Raw genomic sequence first — 23,380 nt, 5'->3', positions numbered from 1 at the left:
AAATAATGAAAGAGAACCAGGTCGCTCAGATGACTGGTAACTGGTAAGCGAGCCTTTCGTCTCTCCCTCACTTGTTTGAATCCATCCTGCTCAGCAGTGCTCCAAAGTCATTGCCATCTGGCAGATTTATCAGTAGGAATTTGGTGGTCCCTGTCCAGTTCCCATTGGCTTTGTACAGACAAACCCCAAACTCCCATACCACAAGAGAAGTCAAGGACTAAATGGGCCTGAAAAAAGAAAGCAGATCTCAGGAGGAGGTGAGCTGGCCCCTACAGAGCAAAGATGAAGCCCACTAGGATGTGAGGCTCCCAGGAATACACCAAGTAGTTATTTATACTGCACTGGGGCTCCGTACACGCTTACATTCCCTGCCCTTCAGAGATCACAAGACCTAGGGCTTGGCTGTGCCTTCTCGGCACATGAACTCCCGCTTGGGGTGCGGCTCACAGCCCCCCCTCTTCACTCGCTTCAGAGAATTCTGCGCTCCCGGTGGAGTCCTTATGCAGAGGGGAGGAAGTCAAAAGCTTCCTCCCTATCCTCCCCAGTTCTCGCACGGCAGGGCCAGGCAGAAGCTCAACTAGTTGCCCCAGTACACGCCCAGCTAAAAAAAAACTACTTTGAAGCACGCTCTCCATCCAACCCCGAATCTCCCGGCTTTAGTCCCGCCCCTTTTATTGTGATGCGGTTGGTGTTCTCCCTAGCCCTATGTTTTGACTGGTAGCTGGCGCTGTCAATCTCTCATATTTCTTCAATCACAGCCGCCCGGGTCCCAGCCCGGAGTTCCTCTTTGCCAGTCTCGCTCAGCTGGGAGCGCGCGAGGTAACTAAAGTTCGAAGGACTCCCCAGCGGAGCGGAGCGGAGCGACGAGCTTCTGGCTGCGAGTTCCTTCTTCCGGAGGCCTGGCCGGGCCCCACCCAGAGGGGGGCGGGGAGCGAGCGACTGACTTCCATCTGTCCGTCCGTCCGTCCGTCCTTCCCTGCGGCCTCGGTGCCAGCCGTCCGCGCCGCCGCGGCTCCAGCCCTGGACTGGAGGCGGGTCTCTCTGCGGGAGGACGCGCTCCATGCAGGGGCAGGCCCGATGGAGGCCAGCCTGACTTGCGCCGTCTGCCTCGGCCTCTTCGAGGAGCCGGTCACGCTGCCGCTCTGCTCCCACAACTTCTGCAAGAGCTGCGTGCTGGAGTGCACGGCCTCCGGGGAGCCCGGCTCGCAGCGCGCCGGCCAGGCCTTCGGCGGCGCGGCCGCCGCCCGCTTCTCCTGCCCGCTCTGCAGGAAGCTCTGCCCGCTGCCGCGCGGTGGCTACTCGGCGCTGCCCGTCAACACCACGCTGGCGGAGGTGGTGAAACTGTACAGGGCCGGCGGCGGGGGCAAGGCGGGCCCGGGGTGCGGCGAGGAGGCGGCGCCGAGCCCCCCGCCGGCGTTCGGGGCAGTCTGCGACAAGCACCCAGCCCGGCTGGTGCAGCTGTACTGCCGCATGTGCCGCCGGGCGGGCTGCGGCCAGTGCGTGACTGAGGAGCACCAGGGCATCTTCCACGCCGTCAACCTCCTTGACAGCGTGTACCAGGAGGAGAAAGTAAGCCCCGCGCCGCCTGCCAGCCGGCTGTGCCCATTGGGGGATGAAATGGGGACCTGCCTGCTCGCCCGGCGAACGCCTCTCTTGAGGCTTCACTCAGGCACACCGCGCAGTGCAGGCTTAGCTGGTAAACACAATTAGCCAGTAGCCTGCCTCCTGAGAACCGGTTAGGGCTACAGGAGTAGTTAGAGTATTGCGATGTTAGTCCGGGCATTCCTGTGAAAGTTTGCAGGGCCAGGAGGCTGCAATAACAAGTCCTGGTTTTTCCTGTTCAGTCCTGCGAACCTAAAACCAAGCCATGTAGTAACGTGGCAGTGCCAGGACCTCGTTATCACAGTGCCCAAACAAACTGTTTTTCCCCTCTATAAATAGTTTTGACTTCAATTGACTAGGTTGTATATTGGTTCTGGATGATAATCTTAGGCCTGGTCTATGCCAAAAACTGGTTGATCTAGGTCTGTTGCTCAGGGTTGTGGAAAAATTCACCCCTCCCAGAAGATGTAGTTAAGCCAACCTAAAATCCAGTATAGGCTCGGCTAAGTCAACGCAGGAATTATTCCATCAACCTACCTAGGCCTCCTTGAGTGAAGAGATTAGCTACAGCAAGGGGAAGGGGGAAAACAATTTTTGTCATTATAGCAAGTGTTTACTATCTTACTGCATTACACAGGCAGTGCCCTAGCTGTAGACAGGCCCTTAACGTCTTGTATGATGATCTTGTTTCTCCAAGACAAAGGATGGGCTAGGCCTGCCATCCCTACAGCTGCTTATAGGCAGTCACAATACCTATCTGCTTTTTGGCCTGACACTTCAATTTGGATAGTAGATTAAGGAAAACCAATTAAGGTGAAATAGAGGGATCATGGAATATTTTTAGCATGAAGAAGGCATATGCCTCTTATAAGACTTTATCTGCAAGGGATTTGTGCCAAGATAGTTGGACATTCAACCACTTTTTCAAGATCCATCTGAACTAGGAGCTGGATAGTGCATTATGAAACAGTCCTTTTATGCTGCAGTTTAAATGCACTTGCAGAATGTCTCTGGTAAATGGGATGGGTATGGAATATAGTCGAGCATGTGGCACTGTGGTTCAGAACTGATGTTGTAGTCTAACCAGTGGGAGCCTAGGCCAGAAGTGGGGAGGTGCAAGGGCAGCCTGTCCCCTCAGCACAAGAAAAGAAGAATGCACAATGTGATCTAGAGTTTAACTATACTGGTATAGATTAAGCAGCAAAATTTTCTAGTGTAGACAAACCTAAAGAACGTCACTTTGAGAGAAAAATGCCAAATGTGAGCTGCTGGATTGTTCTGAAGCATGAAGATTCTTTTTATGTTAGTAATGTCTTAATGATCTTTAGTTAAACTCTGTGCAGACTGTCAACATGATGTGGTTAAAGATGTAATACAGATTTTTTAAATTAAAATGTGGGTTTAAGTGGTTATAAACTTCTCTTTTGTAGTTAACCTTCTTTAGCAGCCTGAAGAAAATGAGAGCAGTGAATGAGAACTTGGTGAAGGAACTATCAAGTCATCCAAAAGATATCAAGGTGAGTTAGACGTAATGACTTCTGTAGAGTAGTGGAGCCCTGTGTCTTTTGCAAATGAGAAATAACACAAAATAAAATGAATACAGCCTATAAAACAAAATAAAATGTACCCTGCAGCAACTGCTCCTGCAGCTGCTGGCCCAGCCCTGTGTGACAGGAGCCGCTGCTGGAATGAGTATAGGGCACTCTTATTCTGCAGTACCACCTCCTCGGAGCAGGATCCAACCCCATCTCAGGGCCTCCCCACCCTACCGGGAGAAAGACCTGATCACCCACCCCAGGTGACAGTACCCAATACACACACACCTGGGGACTTGGAATCAACACCTCCCAAGGCTTCCTCATCCAGGGCAGCAACAAGGATGTGGAGACGTTCGAGAGAGTCCAGCGGAGGGTAACAAAAATGATTAGGGGCTGGAGCACAAGACTTATGAGGAGAGGCTGAAGGAACTAGGCTTGCTCAGTCTACAGAAGAGAAGAATGAGGGGGGATCTGATAGCAGCCTTTAACTACCTGAAAGGGGGTACCAGGGAGGATGGAGCTAGGCTGTTCTCAGTGGTGGCAGATGACAGAACAAGGAGCAACGGTCTCAAGTTGCAGGGGGAGGTCTAGGTTGGACATTAGGAAAAAGTTTTTCACTAGGAGGGTGGTGAAGCACTGGAATGGGTTACCTAGGGAGGTGGTGGAATCTCCATCTTTAGAGGTTTTTAAGCTTCGGCTTGACAAAACCCTTGCTGGGATTATTTAGCTGAGGTTAGTCCTGCTCTGAGCAGGGGGTTGGACTAGATGACCTCCTGAGGTCCCTTCCAACTCTGATTCTATGATCATAAAAATGGACAGTGGTCCATCTAGCCCATCTTCTGATAGTGGCCAAAGTCCGGTGCCTCAGAGGAAATGAACAGAACAGGCAATCATCGAGTAATCCATCCTTTGTCATCCATTCCCAGCTTCTGGCAGTCAAAGGGTAGGGACACCCTCAGCATGGGGTTGCATCCCCTGACCATCTTGGCCAATAGCCACTGATGGACCTATCCTCCATGAACTTTTCTAAAAACTTTTTGAACTCCATTATAGTTTTGGCCTTCACAACGTCCCCTGGCAATGAGTTCCACAGATTGATTGATTGTGCTTTGTGTGAAGAAATACTTCCTTGTTTGTTTTTAAACCTGCTGCCTATTAATTTCATTGGTTGACCTCTTGTTCTTGTGTTATGTGGAGGGGTAAATAACACTTAGTTATTTCACTTTCTCCAATCCATCCATGATTTTATAGACCTCTGTTGTATCCCACTTAGTTACCTGTTTCCCAAGCTGAAAAATCCCAGGGTTTTTAATCTCTCCTTGCATGGAAACTGTTACATACCTTTAATCATTTTTGTTGCCCTTCTCTGTATCTTTTCCAATTCTAATACATCTTTTTTGACACTGGGCGACCACAACTGCACACAGTATTCAAGGTGTGGACATACCATGATTTATATAGTTGCATTATGATATATAGTGTCTTATTATCTATCTTTTGCTTAATGGTAGCTAACGTTGTTAGCTTTTGACTGCTGCTGCACACTGAGTAGATATAATTGGAAGGATCGCTTTTGTAGACTTTTAAAAAAAAAAAAAAAAAAAAAGTGATGTCATTAGCTATCCATCAGTTATCTAGTACAGAAGCTGATTTAAATGATAGGTTATATACCACACTTAGTATTTCTGCAGTTTCATATTTGAGTTTCTTCAGAACTCCTAGGCGAATATCATCTGGTCTTGGTGACTTACTATTGTTAATTTATCAATTTGTTCCAAAACTACCTCTATTGACACTTCAGTGTAGGTGACACCTCAGTCCCCCTCCAGACCTTCCCTGATAAAACAAAATAGAAAAATCTTACTGAGCTCTAAAGAGTTAACTTGTATTTAATACCTAATGATGCCTTGAATTATCAGTGTTTGTTATAATGTGAAAATATAATGGAAAAAAAGCCTTTCTTTTTCCATAGCTGAGAGACTTGTGTGTGGTACCATGCACTTAACACTATAGCTATGTCTGCACTAACCTTTTAACCCCAAAATGTATCACTGTTGCTATTACCAGTTCATTTCCACTGATGGTAATAATGGCACAATCACTAAGGTAGACAAGTTTCCAATGGATGACTGTTTTGCTAGTAATACTCAGAGCCATTATTTATGAATATTAGTAATATGGGGCACCATCAGATATGAATTTACTATATATTCTTTTATTAAATCCAAAGGCTGAATGGTATTTCAGCAGTTGCTGACAAGCCTAAATTATAAGCAATTTACTTATAAGCAATATAGTAACAAAACATTTATAAGTATCTGCAGCTGATACTTTGAGAGACCAGCCCAGAGAATAGTCGTCTCATCTTGGTTTGCCCTAGCATGATCGGATCAGAGTTGATAAAGACCCCTCAGATTCACAGCTCTATTTATACCCTTCAGCAAACAAGTGATTTGTTAGCTTGAACAAAAACCCAGTGTGAAGCAATTCACTCTCTGTTTTTCCTCCAAGACTTTCCCATCTTGTCTCCTCCCCTCTGACTATTTTACCAGCAGAACAGTGGGAAAGCATGTGTTTTTTTTTCTTTGACAGTTTTTCTTTGTCTTGTTGTTTTATTAGTTACTTTTTGAACTATACATCCTTCCCACATCACATTTTAATTCATTATTCTTACAGCCTTCTTTTATTTGCTGATTAGGGCCTTTCTTACTAGCCACAAATTAGGAAGCAAATATATTATTTTCTTAATCAAACTTAAATTAACTTTAATTTTATAAATATCTCTACAGCAGTTCTAAATGACACCATGTAAAGACTTACTGTTATGCTCTTTATCTGTGCAAAATACTTTGTTTCTAGATCTTGAACAAAGAAGCAGAGATAATTAAGTTGGAATTTGAAGCAATTTTCAAAACTCTGGAAATGAGAAAAAAGGAATTGCTAGAAGACATTGAAAGTCAGAGAAGTAAGAAAGAAAAGGAGTATCAAATTTGGAAGAAAATGAAGGAAACCCACAAAAAAACCATTGAGAGTTTCCTGAAGGATTGTGAAAAGCTTGTTGATGAATGTGATCCTGAGCATTTCCTGGAGGTGATAGCATTTATGTTACTTCTTGATAGCAAAACAGTAGAACACTGTATGTGCATTTGACCCCACCCACACTGTTTGGGACATCCCTTGAGCTACTTACTCTCTAGGAAATTTCTATCTAGATGTATCTTGTAATCAGCTTCTTTGAAGGTGTAATTCTGACAGGATTCTCACTTAGTTCCCTTCAGAGTTTGGAAGAGAACCTTATTTTGACATGGCGGAGGGTTATTTCCCTCTCTCTTGTATTGCACAACCTATTTTGAGGCACTAAATTTTAAATCACTCAAATTTTTGTGATTGACTTTTCTTTGGGGAACCTTCATTTCCAGCTTAATCAGGAACTGATTTAAAAGTTCCTAGAGAGGTGGTTAAAGTTCTGTGAGGCATGTACTCACAAGTAGTGGGGTGGGAAGTAGCTTGCGTTATAAACTGTAGCTACCCTTAGTGACCAAAACTTTTACAATTTTGGAACTTCTGTCTGACATGATGACATAATTCACTCTATGGGTGTGATTTCCAATGCCCACTAACATTTTGTGCATTAATTGCTTGGTGTAGATGCTGTTGATATGCTTTAACATAGTTATTAAAACAGCACTATGTTGAAGTGCCCTAGGGAGCCTTTTGTGCACACCAGCAGGTTCTGTGCTGACCAGTTAAATTGCTTTAGAAATCTCTACAGAGGGGAGAGTGCATTACACTACCATGTGGGAGAAAGTCCCTTGGGTCTACACTAGAAAATTAGATTGACCTAACTGTGTCACTTGGGGTATGAAAAATCCACACCCCTGAGTGACATAGTTAGGTTGATGTAGATCCTTGGATCTACCTTGGATCTTCCATCAACCTAGTTACTACCTCTTGGAGTAGTGTTTCAGGTAGACAAGCGTTTAGCTTTACAGTAAGGAGCACAAGTCCAAGATTTGAAATCTTGCCAAAATATTTTCAAGTGCACTTTGATCTCAGACGCTCATGTGGCTTTTGCCTCATGCAGTTTCTTGGATTTGAATTTTAGGAAAGAATTCCTCTTTGGCCTCAGAACAAAATATTACAGAGTAAGTAATTTTCTCAGACATACATTCCCTGTGTGTGGTTATTGCGCTTTTACTCCTGTGAGTGCTAAAAGCTCTGATTATGTTTTGGTGTAACAAAAACTTATTTAACAAGTTAAATGGTTAATTTCTGTCAGATATTCTGGAAATGTAATTTTCTTTGATTTTTAAATAATATCCTTAATGCTAATACATTCTTATTTTAATTACAGGTGGCATGTGGCTTGAATAAAAGGTACATACATTTCAGAGGTTCTAGTTTCTATGGTTTGTTAGTGTACAGTTGAGTAAGGTAATAAGATACAACTAAGTTTAGTTAATTATTCATATTGTAATTGTGGAGAGTTGGGAGGAGAGTGTTTGGGGCATGCAGTGGATTACTTAATATGGAGAGACACATTATTGATACCATTGAACGGCGATAGAAGTTCGAAGAATATTTGACATAATTATTACTTTGTAACATCTCATTTTAAAATTCTCCTAGACTTGTTGGAATTAGTATATCACTTTCACAGTTTTTTTTTTTAATTGAACAGATAAAAGTGGAGCATAAAATAATCACTTCAGATACTTATTAATGTTTTTCTGTTGCAGTACATGAGGTAAACGCTGTCCTAAAAAAGCCTTTAATATTGTCTTTTTGCTTTGTCCCAGAAAATAATATAAGAACATAAGAATGGCCATACTAGGTCAGATCAATGGTCCATCTAGCCTGGTATCTTCCAACACTGGCCAATGCCAGGTGCTTCAGAGGGAATGAACAGAAGAGGGCAATCATCAAGTGATCCCTGTCATCCAGTCCCAGTATCTGGCAGTCAGAGGCTTTGGGACACCCGCAGCATGGGGTTGCATCCCTGATCATCTTGGCTAATAGCCATTGATGGGCCTCTCCTCTATGAATTCATCTAATTCTGTTTTTGAATTATAGTTTTTGCCTTCACAACATCCCGTGGCAACCGGTTCCTCAGGTTGACTGCATTGTGTGAAGAAATATTTCCTTTTGTTTGTTTTAAACCTGCCCCTATAAACGTCATCAGGCAGCCCCTGGTGCTTGTGTTATGTGAAGGGGTAAATAACCTTATTCCCCACTTTCTCCCCACCATTCATGGTTTTATAGACCTTTGTCACATCCCACTTAGTCGCTTTTTTTTCCAAGCTGAAATATCCCAGGGTTTTTAATCTCTCCTTGTATGGAAACTGTTCGATACCCTTAATCGTTTTGTTGCCCTTCTCTGTACCTTTTCCACTTCTAATATCTTTTTTATGATGGGGTGACCAGAACTGCACACAGTGTTCAAGATGTGGGCGTATCATGGATTTACATAGTGGGATTATGATATTTATTGTTTCATATATCCCTTTCCTAATGGTTCCTAACATTCTGTTATCTTTTTTTCACTGCCACTGCACATTGTGTGGATGTTTTCAGGAAACTATCCAAGATCCCTTTCTTGAGTGGTAATAGCTAATTTAGATCTCATCATTCCGTATGTGTAGTTAGGATTGTTTCCAATATGCATTACTTTGCATTTATCAGCATTGAATTTATCTGCCATTTTGTTGCCCAGTCACCCAGTTTTGTGAGATCCCTGTGTAGCCCTTGGCGGTCTGCTTTGGACTTAACTGTCTTGAGTAATTTTGTATCGTCTGCAAACTTTGCCCCCTCTCTATTTATCCCTTTTCCCAAATCATTTATGAATATATTGAACAGCTCTGGTTCCAGTATAGATCCCTAGGGGACATGGCTATTTACCTCTCTCCATTATGAAAACTGACCATTTGAATATCTTACAGTCTCTTTCTGACTTAAGTCTGTGCTTTAGTTTACCAGATGCCATGCTGCTGTGGGACTATAAAAATCTAGTTTTTGTGGAAGTATCAAAGAAGGTGTTTCAGGATTTATGCTTTTAGTTCCTACTAACATAATTAGATAAAATAGCTTCTTCATGTATTAAATGTTACTGAGATATTTTAAATTTGGTGTTAGAGTTTGAATTTAAGATAATGACTGTATTATATGTTTATAGTAATTATTCTTGTAAGTGTCACTGAGCAAAGGGAGTGCTCCAATTAATGAGTATCACCTTTTTCAAAATTTTAGATACTTTATTTTAATGAATTGGTATCAAGAATGTTTGAGCATATATCAATTTGTTCAGTCCGCTCTAATATAATATGATTTAATCAAACTTCTAGTACAAGCTTTCTATAACAAGCTTGCAAGATTTTTTTTTTTTTTTTTTTAAAGTAGTGGTCTACAGTACTTTTTCTTGCTAATTTTAAAGTTTGCTATTTATATACAAAATACCACATTTGGCCTTTTTTATAGTTTTGCATTATGTCTAATGTCTAATACTTAATTGGGCAATATTTTTTTTAAAAAAGTCTATTACAGTGAGTGAGAACACAACTGTAAAATTCTGTTTCAAAACGGAGGTCTTCTTTAGGTATGATCTCTGAAGAATAAGGTGTAAATTATGTTCAGACCCGATGGACTAAATACTTTCTCTCTCATTACAAAAGAATATCTTTGATAATGGTAATTTGGCCACATCTTCCACCCTCCCACCCCCTCAAAAAAACCACAACAAAACCACCTTTCTTACTGAAACTTCCTTTGTTCTCTGTACAGCTAGAAGGGGTTAATCCTTTTAGGCCATAAATACAGCTTCTCTGCTGGATAAAGATGCCTCTTGGAAAAAGTCCTGTGATTAGTCAGTGATCAAAACAGCAAGCATATCATCAAGTTGTCTTTCCTAAGAAAGGAAATTAGGAAATTCTAAATAAATAGAGGAAGATATTTTCAGATATTTTCTGCCACATAATTAATTCCTTTTTTTTTTTTTTTTTTTTTTTTTTTTTTTTTAATATAACGTTTTTATTGACTAGGTATAACTTTTTTTTCTTTCTGTTTTGAACACAGAGGAACACAAATAATGTCTAAAAGATTTTTTCACTTTTTTCCAGAATGAAGACTCAGCTTGACCTGATGCACATAGCATCTAGCTATGAAAAAGCATCAGAATCTACCCAAAAGCAGATGAATATCAAAGCTGTGGTTAAAGAAATTTTGGCCTTGCAATTGACTTCAGTTGATTCATGCATTGTTAAAGGTAGAGAAAAGATGCACATATTTTGAACATAGAACACAGTTCATTATCTTGCAGCACATATGTTGAAAATAAATCTGTTATCTTACCACAAAAAGCTTTACATTAAAGTAATACTCAGTTTGCGAAATGGAAAGTTGTGGGGTTTTTTTTGGTTTGTTTGGTTTTTTTTAAACTGCCCCTCTTTCATAACTTCGTAAGTTTACATCTGATGAGTATATCAGGTATTCTTTATTGTTTTGGGTTTTTTTTTTTAAATACATCAGTCTTATTTTTATTTCTCTTTTCTCATAGAACTTTCTTCTGGAGGAAATGAAGGTTTAACTGGAAAGTTTGTATATAAAAATAGTGCAAAACAATGGAAAGATCAGAAAAACATACCCAACACATTTTCTGTAGGTTCTTGTTTACAAGACTTACTACATTTGTAATGTTTACATATGTTCTTTTGGCTTTGTCAAATTCAAAATGGACAATGTCTAATGCAATTTTCTTCAGCCTGTAGTGAGACATGAGGAAACTTTGGCTGATGGTAATAAGATCTGTACTCGCTTAATGTCAATATCAGAAATGTCACCGTTTCAAAACATGAGCCATGAGGTAAGAATGCATTTTTGGTGTAAGTATTGCTCAGCTACTAATAGTTAACTTGGTTTTCCAAACATTGTTTTATATCGTCACCGTCTTTTACTTCTCTTAGGGTATGTCTGTAGTGCCGGGGCTGCATCAGGCTCCATGGATCAGTGCAGTGGGATCAATTGAATGGGCAGCGGAGACCCGCACAATCGATCCCAGATGTGCTCCCCAGCCGATGCAATAAATCCACCTCCACCCGTCGAAAAGAGTAACACGTCGACAGGAGGTTTTCCTGTCGACGCAGCGCAGTGGAGACACCACAGTAAGGGAACATTAGTAAGTTGACGGAAGATATGTAGGTTATGTACTGAAACATGCATATCTTCCATCGACGCTGCCGGCAGTGTAGACCAGGCCTTAAACTTACAACAGGCTTCCCTTTTTTGTTTATTATGCTAACCTGATACTCTTGATACGCAAGTGACCTACTTTAGTTCAGTCCACTGCGCACTATCTTTTTTTCTTAAATTCTTAGATTAAGTGTAGAACTCCAACTACAATCTAATTGCTTTTATAAGTCAGGGCTAGCTGCTGTGGATTATTTACTGTTAAAGGTGCGAGTTGGATTTTTAAACTTATTTGTGGGACTAACATTTGTTGGCCACACTTCAAGTACAAATGTTCCATACTTAAAGGTAATGTAAGGCCCAGTTTCAGTGGGAAAGATACTGTGATCAAACCGAAGTATGAATGAATGCTACATCTTCTCCTGAGGAATAGTTAATAGACTGTGTTGATATTGGGCTTATGCTTCTGTGTGCATTTAAGGTGGTAACTTGTGCTAACACTTTTGAACAATTTACATTCTACTGGGACTGTGTCACATAATTTCTGCAATACTGGGTTATATGTGTCGCCTGATATTCCAAATCCCAGTTTCTTTTGACTGAAATCAGTGAAGTAATATCTCAAGCTTTATCAGTTGCACTACATCATGCCTAACAATCTTCCTTCTCTAGCAGAAAATGGTTTGAAAAGATCTTCCCTCTATAGTTATTTGACAGCTATTTTGGCCTTCCATAACCAGTGCCTCTCCAGTTTCATATTACTGAGTGCTAGAGGCATTTGAGTATTGTAGGCATAAAATGAATCATCTTTTGACTTTGTTACCACAGATAACAGCTTTGACTCCTGTGAATCTTGATGTGACTAAGAAAAATAAGAATTGAAAAATTCATTGGACCAGGATAAAAATATTAAATTGGATTTACGTTTTCATTATTCTCAGAAGCATTCTAGAAGTCTCTTGCATCTTAAATATTGCTAAAATCGGAATTGCTCAGTATATGTACTTGTAGTTATGGAGATACTACTTATGTATAGTCTCACTTTTTGACACGTCATTGAAGTATATATGGATTTTGGTTTTATTTTTTTAAAAGTAGTAGATTTCTTCAAATCAGTGTGTTTTTTTTTTTTTTCCCCCCCTTTAAAGAGTGTCAACAAAGTATTCTAAGTAATTAAAGTGGTCTTAGAACATATGAGCACAACAAATTGCTTTCACATAATGTTTAAAGAACTTGCATCTTTGATGGCTGACTACTTTCCCTTGTACTAAATAATTTTGGTGATTTTTCTCTAATTTTTAGGAGCTACGTTATAATTATTATATGGCTCATCGGAAATTATCAGATCAGTTGAAGACACAGAATTCATGTGCAAATACAAAGCATACATTTGTGATAATTGACTCTTCAAAGAATACATTCTCAGCTGCTCCTCTTCTATGCTCCCCTCCCAAAGTCAAAGATGTGCAGAGAAGAAAACCGCAAAAATTACAAAAAGAAAGTTTTAGTAACACTAGTTTTTCCAATTCCAGTAGTTACAGATTCAACTTTCCACCTGTGAACTGGAATTTCTCTGAGTTAAACAGTGACTTGAAGTTATTTAATGGAACAAGATCTCTGGAAGTAAGCAAACTAACCTCCCCATCAGAAAATTCCAATGGTTTGGTAATTAAAAACAAAGTAAAAATGGCTCAGTCATCACTGGTTCCCATTTCTGCAGAAACGCTAGCATGTCCTAGCACTTCACCTGGTTTACCAGAATCAGCAGCAAAACCTCTTAGTGTTTCAAATCCAACCATTTTAGGTGTTCCTGCAGAGAGCCTTTCCACTCCACTTTTTATCCCCAATTCAGGTAAGGACTCAACATTGCCCAATTTAAATAAGGCTGCAGCTACATTTTCCTTCAAAAAAGAGGAGAATAAATCAGTTTTCCCCATGTTTTATATGGGAAGGTGTGATGGTCAAGATACAATGGATAATCAAACTGGAAATAATTATAAGCTTAACTCTTCAACTTTAACTGAAGCTAAAGTTTCTGCTGCCTCTACAAATCCTAAACTAGGGTCAGCAAAAGGTGGAAAGCCAGTTTTTTCATTTACCTTTAGCAATTCAGAGAGAGATTGTTTTACAGTATCTAAACTCAGCAATTCATTGAAGACTTCACCATTTTCCAGCCTGTCTGAGAAGCCAGCTGAACAAAGTACAATATTTCAAACAGGAAAAGAGAACATTTCTGTAAGTGAAAATGTAGAATATAGCTGGCTAAAATCTCCTACAGTAGTGCCATGGGAGCAGAGTGCCAATAACCCAGAGTCTACTGCTACTGTAGTCTGCAGTACGTCTAGTGGTGCCACTGGGAAGAAAGATGTTTCTAAGACCCAGCCTCTCCCCTGTAATAACATATTGTCCTTTGTGTCAAATAATTGTCTTCTGGAATGTAAATCTTCACCTGTAATCTCATTTGAAGGCACTGTCACAAGTACTTCCAACTCACTTTCTTCCTCCTCAATGTTGTTTTTATCTAATGAAAATGAAAGTGAAAAAATGAAAATAGACTCAGCAGACAAAGCACATTCTGTTGTAAAAAAATCGACACCTCCAGTATGTACAGTGGCCTTGTCTGAGCTTACAAGTCCAAAGAATAGCAATTCCTTTTTTTCTTTGGACATATCTATGAAGACTAAAACTGAAGACACTCTTGCTCAACATAATTCTTTGTGTGGTCCAGCTGTAGTCAACTCTCTATTTTCAACAGTCCTTCCTACTAAAGAAAGTATATTTTCCACTCATCCTAGCATTGCATCAACTAAACCACACATAGATGTGAAAGTTGAAGACAGTGTAAATATTGCTGAAACCTATAAGTCACACCAAGATTTAGAAGAGATTTCTAGGAAGCAAGATGAACCTGAGACTCTGCAGTTACAGAATGCAGCTTATCTTACTCCAGTGACATGTGGTGGTACGTTTTTAGGAGGCTCAGCACATGCAGTAGATAAAGAAGGTGAAACACCAAGTCATTCAGACTCTGATATAGAAGAGTTAAGTCAAGCATCAATGTCTAGTGACTCTAGCAGTGCATCAGAATATTTTTCTGTTGCAGAAGACAAAATATCAACTAGTCAAAAACCAGGTACATGCACCATAGAGAATGAAATGGAAGAGAATTCACTTCAACGTAAATAATCAGTTATCTGTTTAGATATGCTGGAACTAGGTAAATGCTTTTACTGAAATACATAACCAGTTTAAAAAGAGGTGATATCTTGGGGTTTTTTTCAGAGATCTTTGTGTTTCACCATGACTCTTAAATGGAGTCTATCTGTAATAGGAACAACCATCACAATCAACTAGAATTCAGAAGAAAGTAGGGATAGTATTTTTACGGTGCAAACTGACAAAAATGAATATCAACCTCCAAAATGTCTTCCTTTGTTAGGAATCATGTTTAACCCTAAATTCTGTATCCTTATGAATATGTGATGCTTCTAAAAGGTTGAACTGGAACTCTAGTTTCTTTTCTCTCCAGCAGTGGAGATATGGAATGATCTTTGGCTGCATCTTGACTGTGTTATTCATGCCATATTATTCAGCATATATTGAACATACAACAGTTGTAAGCCATTTTATTCCAGTAATAGAGAGAACATTTAGATTTCTTTCATGCTTTTAAAAAAAAAAAACCCTCTGAATTAATATTCAAAACTAGTTCTTACTAGTTATATATTGGTGGGGAATATTGCTTACACTTTGTTACTGCTGATTTAAGATTGTATTTCATGATCATTTTGGGTGGGTCGGGGAAAGTGAATCTTGACATAAAGGGCAGAGCTTTCTATCTAAAGAGCAAATGAAATGTTGAGGGAAAATAAATTCTAAAACAGAAAAACCTACATAAAATGTCAGTATGACAGCAAACAAGGTAATTATGGCTTTGCTGCATTAAACCACCTACTGAGGAAGGATTAATCTGGGTGAATTTTCAGATTGTGAAATGACATATACTAGACATTAAAAATCAGTCTGCAATTACATTTGATTATTATCGTTCGCTATACTGCCACCTCCAAAAGAATATTACTACTCTCTTATAAATATGGTAAAATAGGATTTGCCATACTGGATTGGCCTTGAGGTCCATTTAGTCCAGTATCCTATGTCCAATGCCAGATGCATAAAAGAAAAAACCCCATAATAGGCAGATATAGTGTAACAGTTTTAAGCCCTGAACTACGAGGCTTAACAGCCCTTCAAAATCATATTAGCTATAATAATTCTGGATATTCTTGATATCCCTATAAATGACCAATTCCTTCTTTGAATCTTGTCAAATTCTTGGCCTCAACCATTTCTTGTGGCACAGCTCCATCATCTAATTATTATGTGAAAAAATTTCCTTCTATCAGTTTGTTTATCACCTTTCACTTTCATTTAATCTCTCCTTATTGTGTTTTGAGATGTGGAGTATAGAATTTCCTGATATTCTTTTCTATACCATTTATTTTTATACATATATAATATCATATGTCCTGTATTAATCTTTCTAAGATAAAATCCAGTCTTTTCTGTCTCTTATGAGGTGTTTTTTTTCCTCCTTGCCCTGGATCATTCTTGTAATCCTCTGAACCCCCTCTAATCCTCTCTTCTTTTTTGAGATGGAGTGTAGTGCTGGTCAGCCCATCTGCTGGCCTTGTTTATGGAAAGCTGCAGAGTGAAACTTGCTACAGGATAAGGGCTGATCATAGAGCTAAAGATCTGACAGCATGGATGGACTGGGTCATATATGTATGGAGGGAGCTGGCTGAGGCTCTTATTTTGTACAGGGCTCCTCAAATCATAGAACTAACCATGCTACTAAAACTTCATATAGCTGCATCCTACGTGATTTTTAGACCTAAATGTTTACTGTATAGATCAATATATTTTATAGCAGAAACATTCTGAAGAGCTAACACGTACATTCAAAAAATTAATTATGTATTGTGTGTCTCCTCACAGGACAGGAAATGAAGTCTATATCCATACAGAATAGTTAGAAATGAATTTTCTAGAAACACTGGTCTTGGACAAATCTCTTGTTTTAAGTTTACAGTAACATATTTATCATGGTCTGTTAAATCTATGCTGTATGTATATGCATCTCCAGATATTAGATTATTGAATTGAAATTAGTGAAATGTACCTTTTACTATCTGAAAAGGGTATATTCTAAAATGAGCAACCAGGTAAAATAGGGCTAGAATTTAGCATGCCTTTTAATAAAAACAAACATCTAGATTTGAAAAGGTGTTCTTCCTGACCTTGAGTGATATATTGACTATAATCAAGTGTGGCAAGTTATTTTCTGTAATAGTTCCTAGGTACAAGAAGGTAGTGTCTCTGCATGAAATGTTTATACTTATAAAATCTTAGACTGTAAACAGGATATTTAAACATCTGTCTTGTCAGAATACATAGTTTACTGACTGAAGTGATGACATTTCTTTTTGTGATCTTAATCTTCTGATCAATTTCCCCAGGTTCAGTTATTGATCTTTACGGACCTCCATAGGAAGCAAGTATTGAATGTTAGTTACTGTAGTTGTTACTAATTAAGAAACATCACTTTTGACATTCTTTGCCATAGAAAATTGTACCAAAACCTCTTCTCAATACATATGTCTAATTAATATCTTCTGTATCATCATTCTTTTTTATCCACGTTTTAAGCTGAATTAGATCCAACAAAGCAGTGACTTTTGTAGTAATGTCTTCAGTACCACTTGACGTGTAGCCTTCCTGTCGCATAGAACTCTTGGCTCATCCATGATCTGGGTATATGATCTGGGCTATACCTGATACAAATTTAATACTGTTCTCATTGTCTTCATCAATATAGAATTTTAACACTGGCTGCTAAGAGGTGGGATTCAGAATTGTTCTTATGCTTAACTTGTACACAGTGTATAGAAAATGGTTTCTAGTGTTCTTTTCTATCTAATCTTTATAGCATTGTGGATTTAGTTGCTTAGCACCAGTATCAGATGCTCAGTATACCACAACCTAATATATTAAAATATTTTAAAACAATAGTAACTTGTTTCAGTCTTTGTCTTGTAACTTTAATATTAATCACTTGAGTGTAATTGACTGAGTTTCTAACTTTTTAACAGTAGCATGCTATTTCTCATTTAGTTTAATTTGCATATAGGCCAATATGTATGGATCTCAGTTAATGAAACCAAAGACTTTTTGTATGTGAAGATCATTCTAGAAATTATTTTTTGCCATTGCAGTAGGGCTAATGGAAGCTAAAGTTGACATTTAGTATTGCGGGATAGGACTCTAAGCAGGCAGATCCTCTAACTTAAACCACTACACAAGGTCTTAATCGTCCTTTCATTCTCTTAAATGAATAACCCATTACTTGGATACAAATAAGCTTACCTCTCTGCCTGGATGCTACTACTGAAATGAAAGTAATCCTTTCTGAGAACTCTAGCATATTTAGGATTTTGTAATGGAGAAGTTTCATAGAAGTCCCTGAACATTCATTCTGTAGAATGATTTTATTGGTGACAACATACTGCATGTCCCCCCATGCTTTCTTCCTTTATTGTTTAGTATTACACAACTTTTCTGTGGATCTAATAGGCTTATGTAGTGGTGTAGGAGAAGCTTTTTCACTGATCTCAGTCAAAAGCTACATTCGTGATTTCCCCCCTAAACCAGAAGAGTATGCTCAAGTGATAGCCATCCATTTGAATGTTCACATGGAACGCTGTGCTAAAAGGACCAGTTGGCTGTCCGTTCTGCATTTTCAAATACATAAAGTAAAGTACTGTATCTCTTCAGAAAAGTCCCTCATGGGATTGAAGCAGTAACATTCAGACTTCTGTTAGGATGGGTGTACACTCAGAACTTACACTGGCATAGCTCTCTCTCTTAGGGCTGAGAAAAAATCCACACCCCCTGAGAGATGTAGCTATACTGACCTTAACCCCCTGGAATTGGAGACCTGCTCAATCGATCTGGAAATTGACTGACTTTTTCCAGGAGTGGATTTATTAACACTGTGTTGACAGGAATGCGTTTCCCATTGGTGCAGTGTAGTGGAGATTGCACGCAGAATTAGGAAGTCGACAGAAGATACGCAGGCTACTCTATGTAGCTGGTAAGTGTAGCTGGTAATTTGCTGGTAAGTGTAGACCAGGCCTGATAGCACAAGCCTGTGTGAACAATTTACTACTAGCTTTTTACACAGTAGGACTGCTCCAGCAATGTCCTAAGGTTGTGTCTAGGTCAGGTAAGAAAGGCAAATCAGCTAAAGATCTGAAGTCAGTGTGTATAAATAAAAGACCAGGCCACTTGAATCCTGTAAAAGAGCATCCTCACAGCAATTTAACTTGCTTTATTTTATGTACCTTGATTTGAATGTCCCCTGTGTAGATATCTGTTCATAACTTAAGAGAGTGAGCTACAAGTAGCTGTCCATAGAAACATCCAATGGGGAAGAGAATTGACTTTTTTTATAGACACTTCAGGGAACTCACTGGTTAAAACACAAATTTTAATTTGAAAAATATTAAGATACAATTGTCTAGTTACATTCTTCATTATAAAACAATGACAGTTCAATCTTAAGTTTAAGTTAAACATCCCAAGTCTAGTACAAGCTTTAAAATTAATAAATGAAAAGAAAAGGGGCTAATTCCTTATTGACTAGAACCCAATATATTTATCGTAATTTTATTTCAAGTGGTGTTTGAGAATGAAGAGTGATTAAATTAGCTCCTAAATCTAAAAAGGCACGAAGACTTATTTTTTCATGCTTCACAGAGTAGGTGGTGCTTGGACTTCATTTCAGTTTTGCAGTGTAGCTTTTACTCAGTTGTTGAAATGCAAGTACAACATTGTCATTTGGATTGTCACAAAGTTCACCTAATGACGTACTGTTTTTAAAAAAAAATAGCTTGTTAAAATTGCTTGAGAGAAAGATATTCATTAAAATTGTTTTGTCAGTACATATGTATATCATACCTGAGTGCTTTAATAAGAAGTGAAAAATCTTTGAGTAGATAGTAAGCATCTCCTTCATTTAACCTAGAAAAGGAAAAAAATCTCTCATTCCTTTTCAAGGGTTATTAAAAGGACACTTGTTACTGTACTCTATAAATCCCCTCTCATCTGCTAGGCAAAGTCCAGAGTAAACAGCCCTTACATCAGGCCACAACGATCAACATCATCTAACTTCGGCAGAGTAATAGGAAATACATTTCAGAGTTGAGAGCTCATAATTCAATCAAAACAAAGTTGCTAAACAGAGAGTAAGTTACACATTTACATAATCATGCTTAGCCTATTAAAAATATTGAAAACAGTCACCTTAGAGTAAAAAAACTTAGGGAAAGTAGTTGTTATGCATGTGTGAACTTTGATAGAAAATAACTATTGGAACAGTATGCAAAAGCAAAGCAATCTAAATTGTAATAGAAAGTGGAATTCAGACCAATATACTGACTACATTAGGAATATGCATTGGCTTTGTCGAATTTTCAGAGTCGCCAACACTGAGCTGCTCACGTGGGCCAGCATATCCAGCACGCAAACACTCCTTAAACAGAGACTCATCCACTGGCTTGGGCATGTGTGCCGCATGAATAAGCGCATCCAAAGGACATTCTCTACGGCCACTTGGCATCTGGAAAAAGACCTAAAGAATGCCCATAATTGCATTTCAAGGATGTGTGCAAGTAAGACCTCAAAGAAATGGACATGGATAACCAGGAAGATCACATTCAGCCTTTAGAAACAAGAGCTCAATAAAGGTCTCCAAAGCTATGAGAGGAAGCAGGACAGCTTAGCAGAGGAGAAAAGAGCATGCAGAAGGCAGAGCCCAAAGGATTGAAACACCAACTTTAAACGTGACAAATACAGCAGAGATTCTCTCTCGAGTGGGTCTCTTCAGCCACAGCTGTGCATGCCATAAAACCAACTGAACAAATTTTTTACCTCTCAGGTGCACATACTCCTAGTCTCTCTAGACTGAAGGATGTCTACTGCTATGTTGACTACATTAGGAATAGATCAAAGATTAGATGCTTTGTCTATAGGCAAATAAACTAAATTCTGTATAAAGGCCCTCAGGTTATTAGTACAATACTCCATGCAGCGGGCTGGAAATTTTGCAGCAGCTTCAAGTAAATTAAAATTTGTGATGTTTCAGTACACTATTTCTTCATTTCTGTTGATACTCAACTATTTGCACTGCCCCATAATTGTTTTCATTTTGTTTCAGAATTTTGTATAGAAAATATTGCAAGCACTACCGTAAACAATGTACTGAGCATTTTTCAAATGTTTGAAGATGGATAATCTCTAAAGAGTTAGCAATCTAAAGATAGACAAGTATACATGGGTTAGGGGGAAAACAAGTAATTTTTGTACAGGTTAACTAGATTGACTATAGGCAGCAGGGGCGAACTAAGTCCATAAGAGGAACTTAGGCCTTGTCTATGTAGTAAGTTCGTGTGTGTGTGGCAAGCCAGGGTATGACTTTACAGCATGTTAGCTTGCTGTGCAGTCAAGGCCTATGTTGACCGTGGTACAGTGCTCTAAAAGTTCCAAGTGTGCTGTAGCAGGGTCCACATACGTCACAACTGCATGGCAAGCTAGTGTGCTGTAGAGTCACACCTTGGCTTGCCAATACATTAAGTCGGTGTAGACCTTAAAGGTGGAGAGTGGATTGTATTATCGGTAGGAGGCTGCATGACAGAGCATGGAGGTGGCTGAATGAGAAGCTAGGAACAAGGTAGAGAATGGATCAGACAGGAGGCAATGCAAAGCTTGACCAATGAGGATAAGTTGAGAGGGGTAAATCAAACTTTGAAGGCAATGACAAGAAACTTAAATGTGATACAAGACCAGATGAGAAGCCAGTGGAGGGATTCAAAGGAGAGAGTAATCCAATCAAACTCGCAGGTAAGGAAGATGAGTTTAGCAGGTGTGCGTTAAATGCACTAATGAGGGCTGTATATATGTTTGTTAGGCCAGAAAGAATAATAGTAGTAGCTGAAATAGGAAACAGTGAGAGCCTGAAAGAGATTTGGCCCTGAGAATGAAAAAGGACTGAGCTTGAGGAGGAAGAAATAACATAAGTTGGATATGGCCTCAGTGGGAGTGTAAAAAATTACAGCCCGATTGAAGGTCTGCGTTAGAAGGAGTGTGAGGAAAGACTTGGGATAGGGCGGGGTCATGTTAAGGCTGGAACATCCCCCCTTTCCGAAAAGAGCCAGCATGACAATCTGCTCTTCAAAGGGACAGGCTGAAGTGCAGGGTTGGGGAAGATGAAAGATCAGTGCTGGACACAAGTTGGTGAGCTTTCACTGTTGTCTCATTGCTGATGACTATGTGAGCTGATGCGATTGCCCATGCAGGGTGTAAAGTGAGAAAAGCAAAGAACTGAGGACAGAAGCCTTGAGGCCCTAGAGGAGAAGATCCATTGAAACACAGTGAAGTGATGGTCAGCAAGTAGAGGAAAAACAGAGAAGACAATATCCTGAAAGTCCAGTGAGAAATTATTAAGAAGGGAATAATTAATAGTGGCATAAGCAGCAGGGAGGGGGATGAACACGGGGTAGAGACTCTGAAATTTGGCAAAGAGGAGGTCACTGGAGACCTTGGTGAAAATGGTTTCAGTGGTTTGCAGAAGCCAAATAGAAAGGGAACCAAGACAGAGTTAAAGAGAGAGGAAGTCTGCATGTTCTGTGAGCTTACAGATGATGGGGAGGATAGGAACTAGGGAGATAGGTCAGCAGTTGGACAGGCAGACAGCCTCAGAAACACCACTATTTGACTCTAAGGGAGACTGCAGTATGATCGTAGTGGGGAAGGAGCCACAGGGCAGTGAGAGATTAAAGAGAGGGAGGGAGGAGGCAAGGACAGGAGCATTGGAGAAAAGGTGGGAAAGGACAGGATCACTGGTAGGTGAAAGACCGTTAGCTTTACTCAAGGCATATTTACACTACAAAATTGTCAAATCATTATACAGCCATTGCAGTAACTAAATCGGTTATGCATGTTGACACTACACTCCTTATGTCAGCAGAACATGTCTACAGTAGCAGTGCATCATGGGTAGCTATCCCACTGTGCAACTCTAGTGCAGTGTGTCTTTGGAAGGGGTTGCAGAGTTCAAAGCACGTGGAAAAAGGGAAGGGACATCATTCTGAGATCCTAACAAGAGGTACCTTTGCAGAGGATAGCATGCAGCTCTTTATAAAAGTGGCATGGCTGCAGCTCCACATCAGGGTGACTGCTCTGGGCAGCAGTGTTGAAAACGGTGACCAAAGCAGTCACAATGGCATAGTGGGACAGCTCCTAGAGGCCAGTTAAATCAACGTAAGCAATGCAGTGTCGACTGATTAAGTTGACATAGGTGAATTACGTCGGTGGGAGGAACATTATAGTGTAGACACTGACATAATGCTATAATGTATACTAGGCCTCAGTTATCGGGGGAAGCTGGAAATCTTAGCAGTCTGAGAGGAGATGGAGATAGGGTGAGCATTTGGAGCTTGGGACACTATGGGAGATGGTTTGCATTCAGGGCTAAGTACATTTGCCAAAATAATTGGAATTGAAGTCATCAGGAGTTAACATTTAAACTCCTGCAGCCTCAGCAAGTCACACTGTTCCCCATTTGGAAGTTTGTTTGTAACCATAAATACTAGAAACTTAATATTTTAATAAGGAAAAATTCTATACTACTGCATAATTATGACACGGGAGGGATCCTGCCCTGTATTTTGTGGGGGTGGAATTGCAGGCAGCTAACATATCCCCTGTTCAAAAGCTATTCAGCTATTACAACTGTACAGCAAAGTATTCAAAGCCGAAGAGGCACATACCAATTATCTGTTGTCAGTGCAAACAAGGAGCCATGTTTAAAGAAGTCAACAGCATAAGCATTGAGTGGCATTCTTCTTCCTTGGTTATCATATTTCTCCAAGCAACACAGAGGAGCATTTCTGACATTAATACCAATTGTATGCAACACAGCCTAAGAAAATACAACACGTCAA

General features: G+C 39.7%; 2 protein-coding genes across 2 annotated transcripts in view; one reads left to right on the top strand and one right to left on the bottom strand.

Moving 5' to 3' along the window:
* Positions 1-782: 782 nt before the first annotated feature.
* On the top strand, positions 783-17,389 carry LOC137155477 (serine-rich adhesin for platelets-like). The gene is made up of 8 exons (XM_067551778.1): positions 783-1,569; positions 3,033-3,119; positions 6,000-6,230; positions 7,495-7,517; positions 10,253-10,398; positions 10,690-10,790; positions 10,894-10,995; positions 12,621-17,389. Exons 1-8 carry the CDS (start codon positions 1,078-1,080, stop codon positions 14,502-14,504), a joined length of 3,066 nt encoding a protein of 1,021 aa, XP_067407879.1. The 5' UTR covers positions 783-1,077; the 3' UTR covers positions 14,505-17,389.
* Positions 17,390-18,901: 1,512 nt separating this feature from the next.
* The window catches only part of LOC137155476 (probable ATP-dependent RNA helicase DDX60), a 61,702-nt gene continuing 57,223 nt past the window's right edge, over positions 18,902-23,380 (bottom strand). Inside the window, exons 36-38 of the mRNA XM_067551777.1 lie at positions 23,207-23,358; positions 19,338-19,400; positions 18,902-19,249 (exon numbers count right to left, since the gene is read on the bottom strand). Of these exons, the coding sequence (XP_067407878.1) occupies positions 19,156-19,249; positions 19,338-19,400; positions 23,207-23,358 (309 nt within the window). The 3' untranslated portion in view covers positions 18,902-19,155. The remainder of the gene's footprint in view (positions 19,250-19,337; positions 19,401-23,206; positions 23,359-23,380) is intronic.

The sequence above is a fragment of the Emydura macquarii genome, unplaced genomic scaffold (assembly GCF_026122565.2).
Source record: "Emydura macquarii macquarii isolate MOO-44397 ecotype Brisbane River unplaced genomic scaffold, CSIRO-AGI_Emac_v2 contig_1363, whole genome shotgun sequence".
NCBI classification, from domain to species: Eukaryota; Metazoa; Chordata; order Testudines; family Chelidae; genus Emydura; species Emydura macquarii.
The sequence above is the reverse complement of the archived record's forward strand: the minus strand, read 5'-3'. Positions and strand labels throughout refer to the sequence as shown.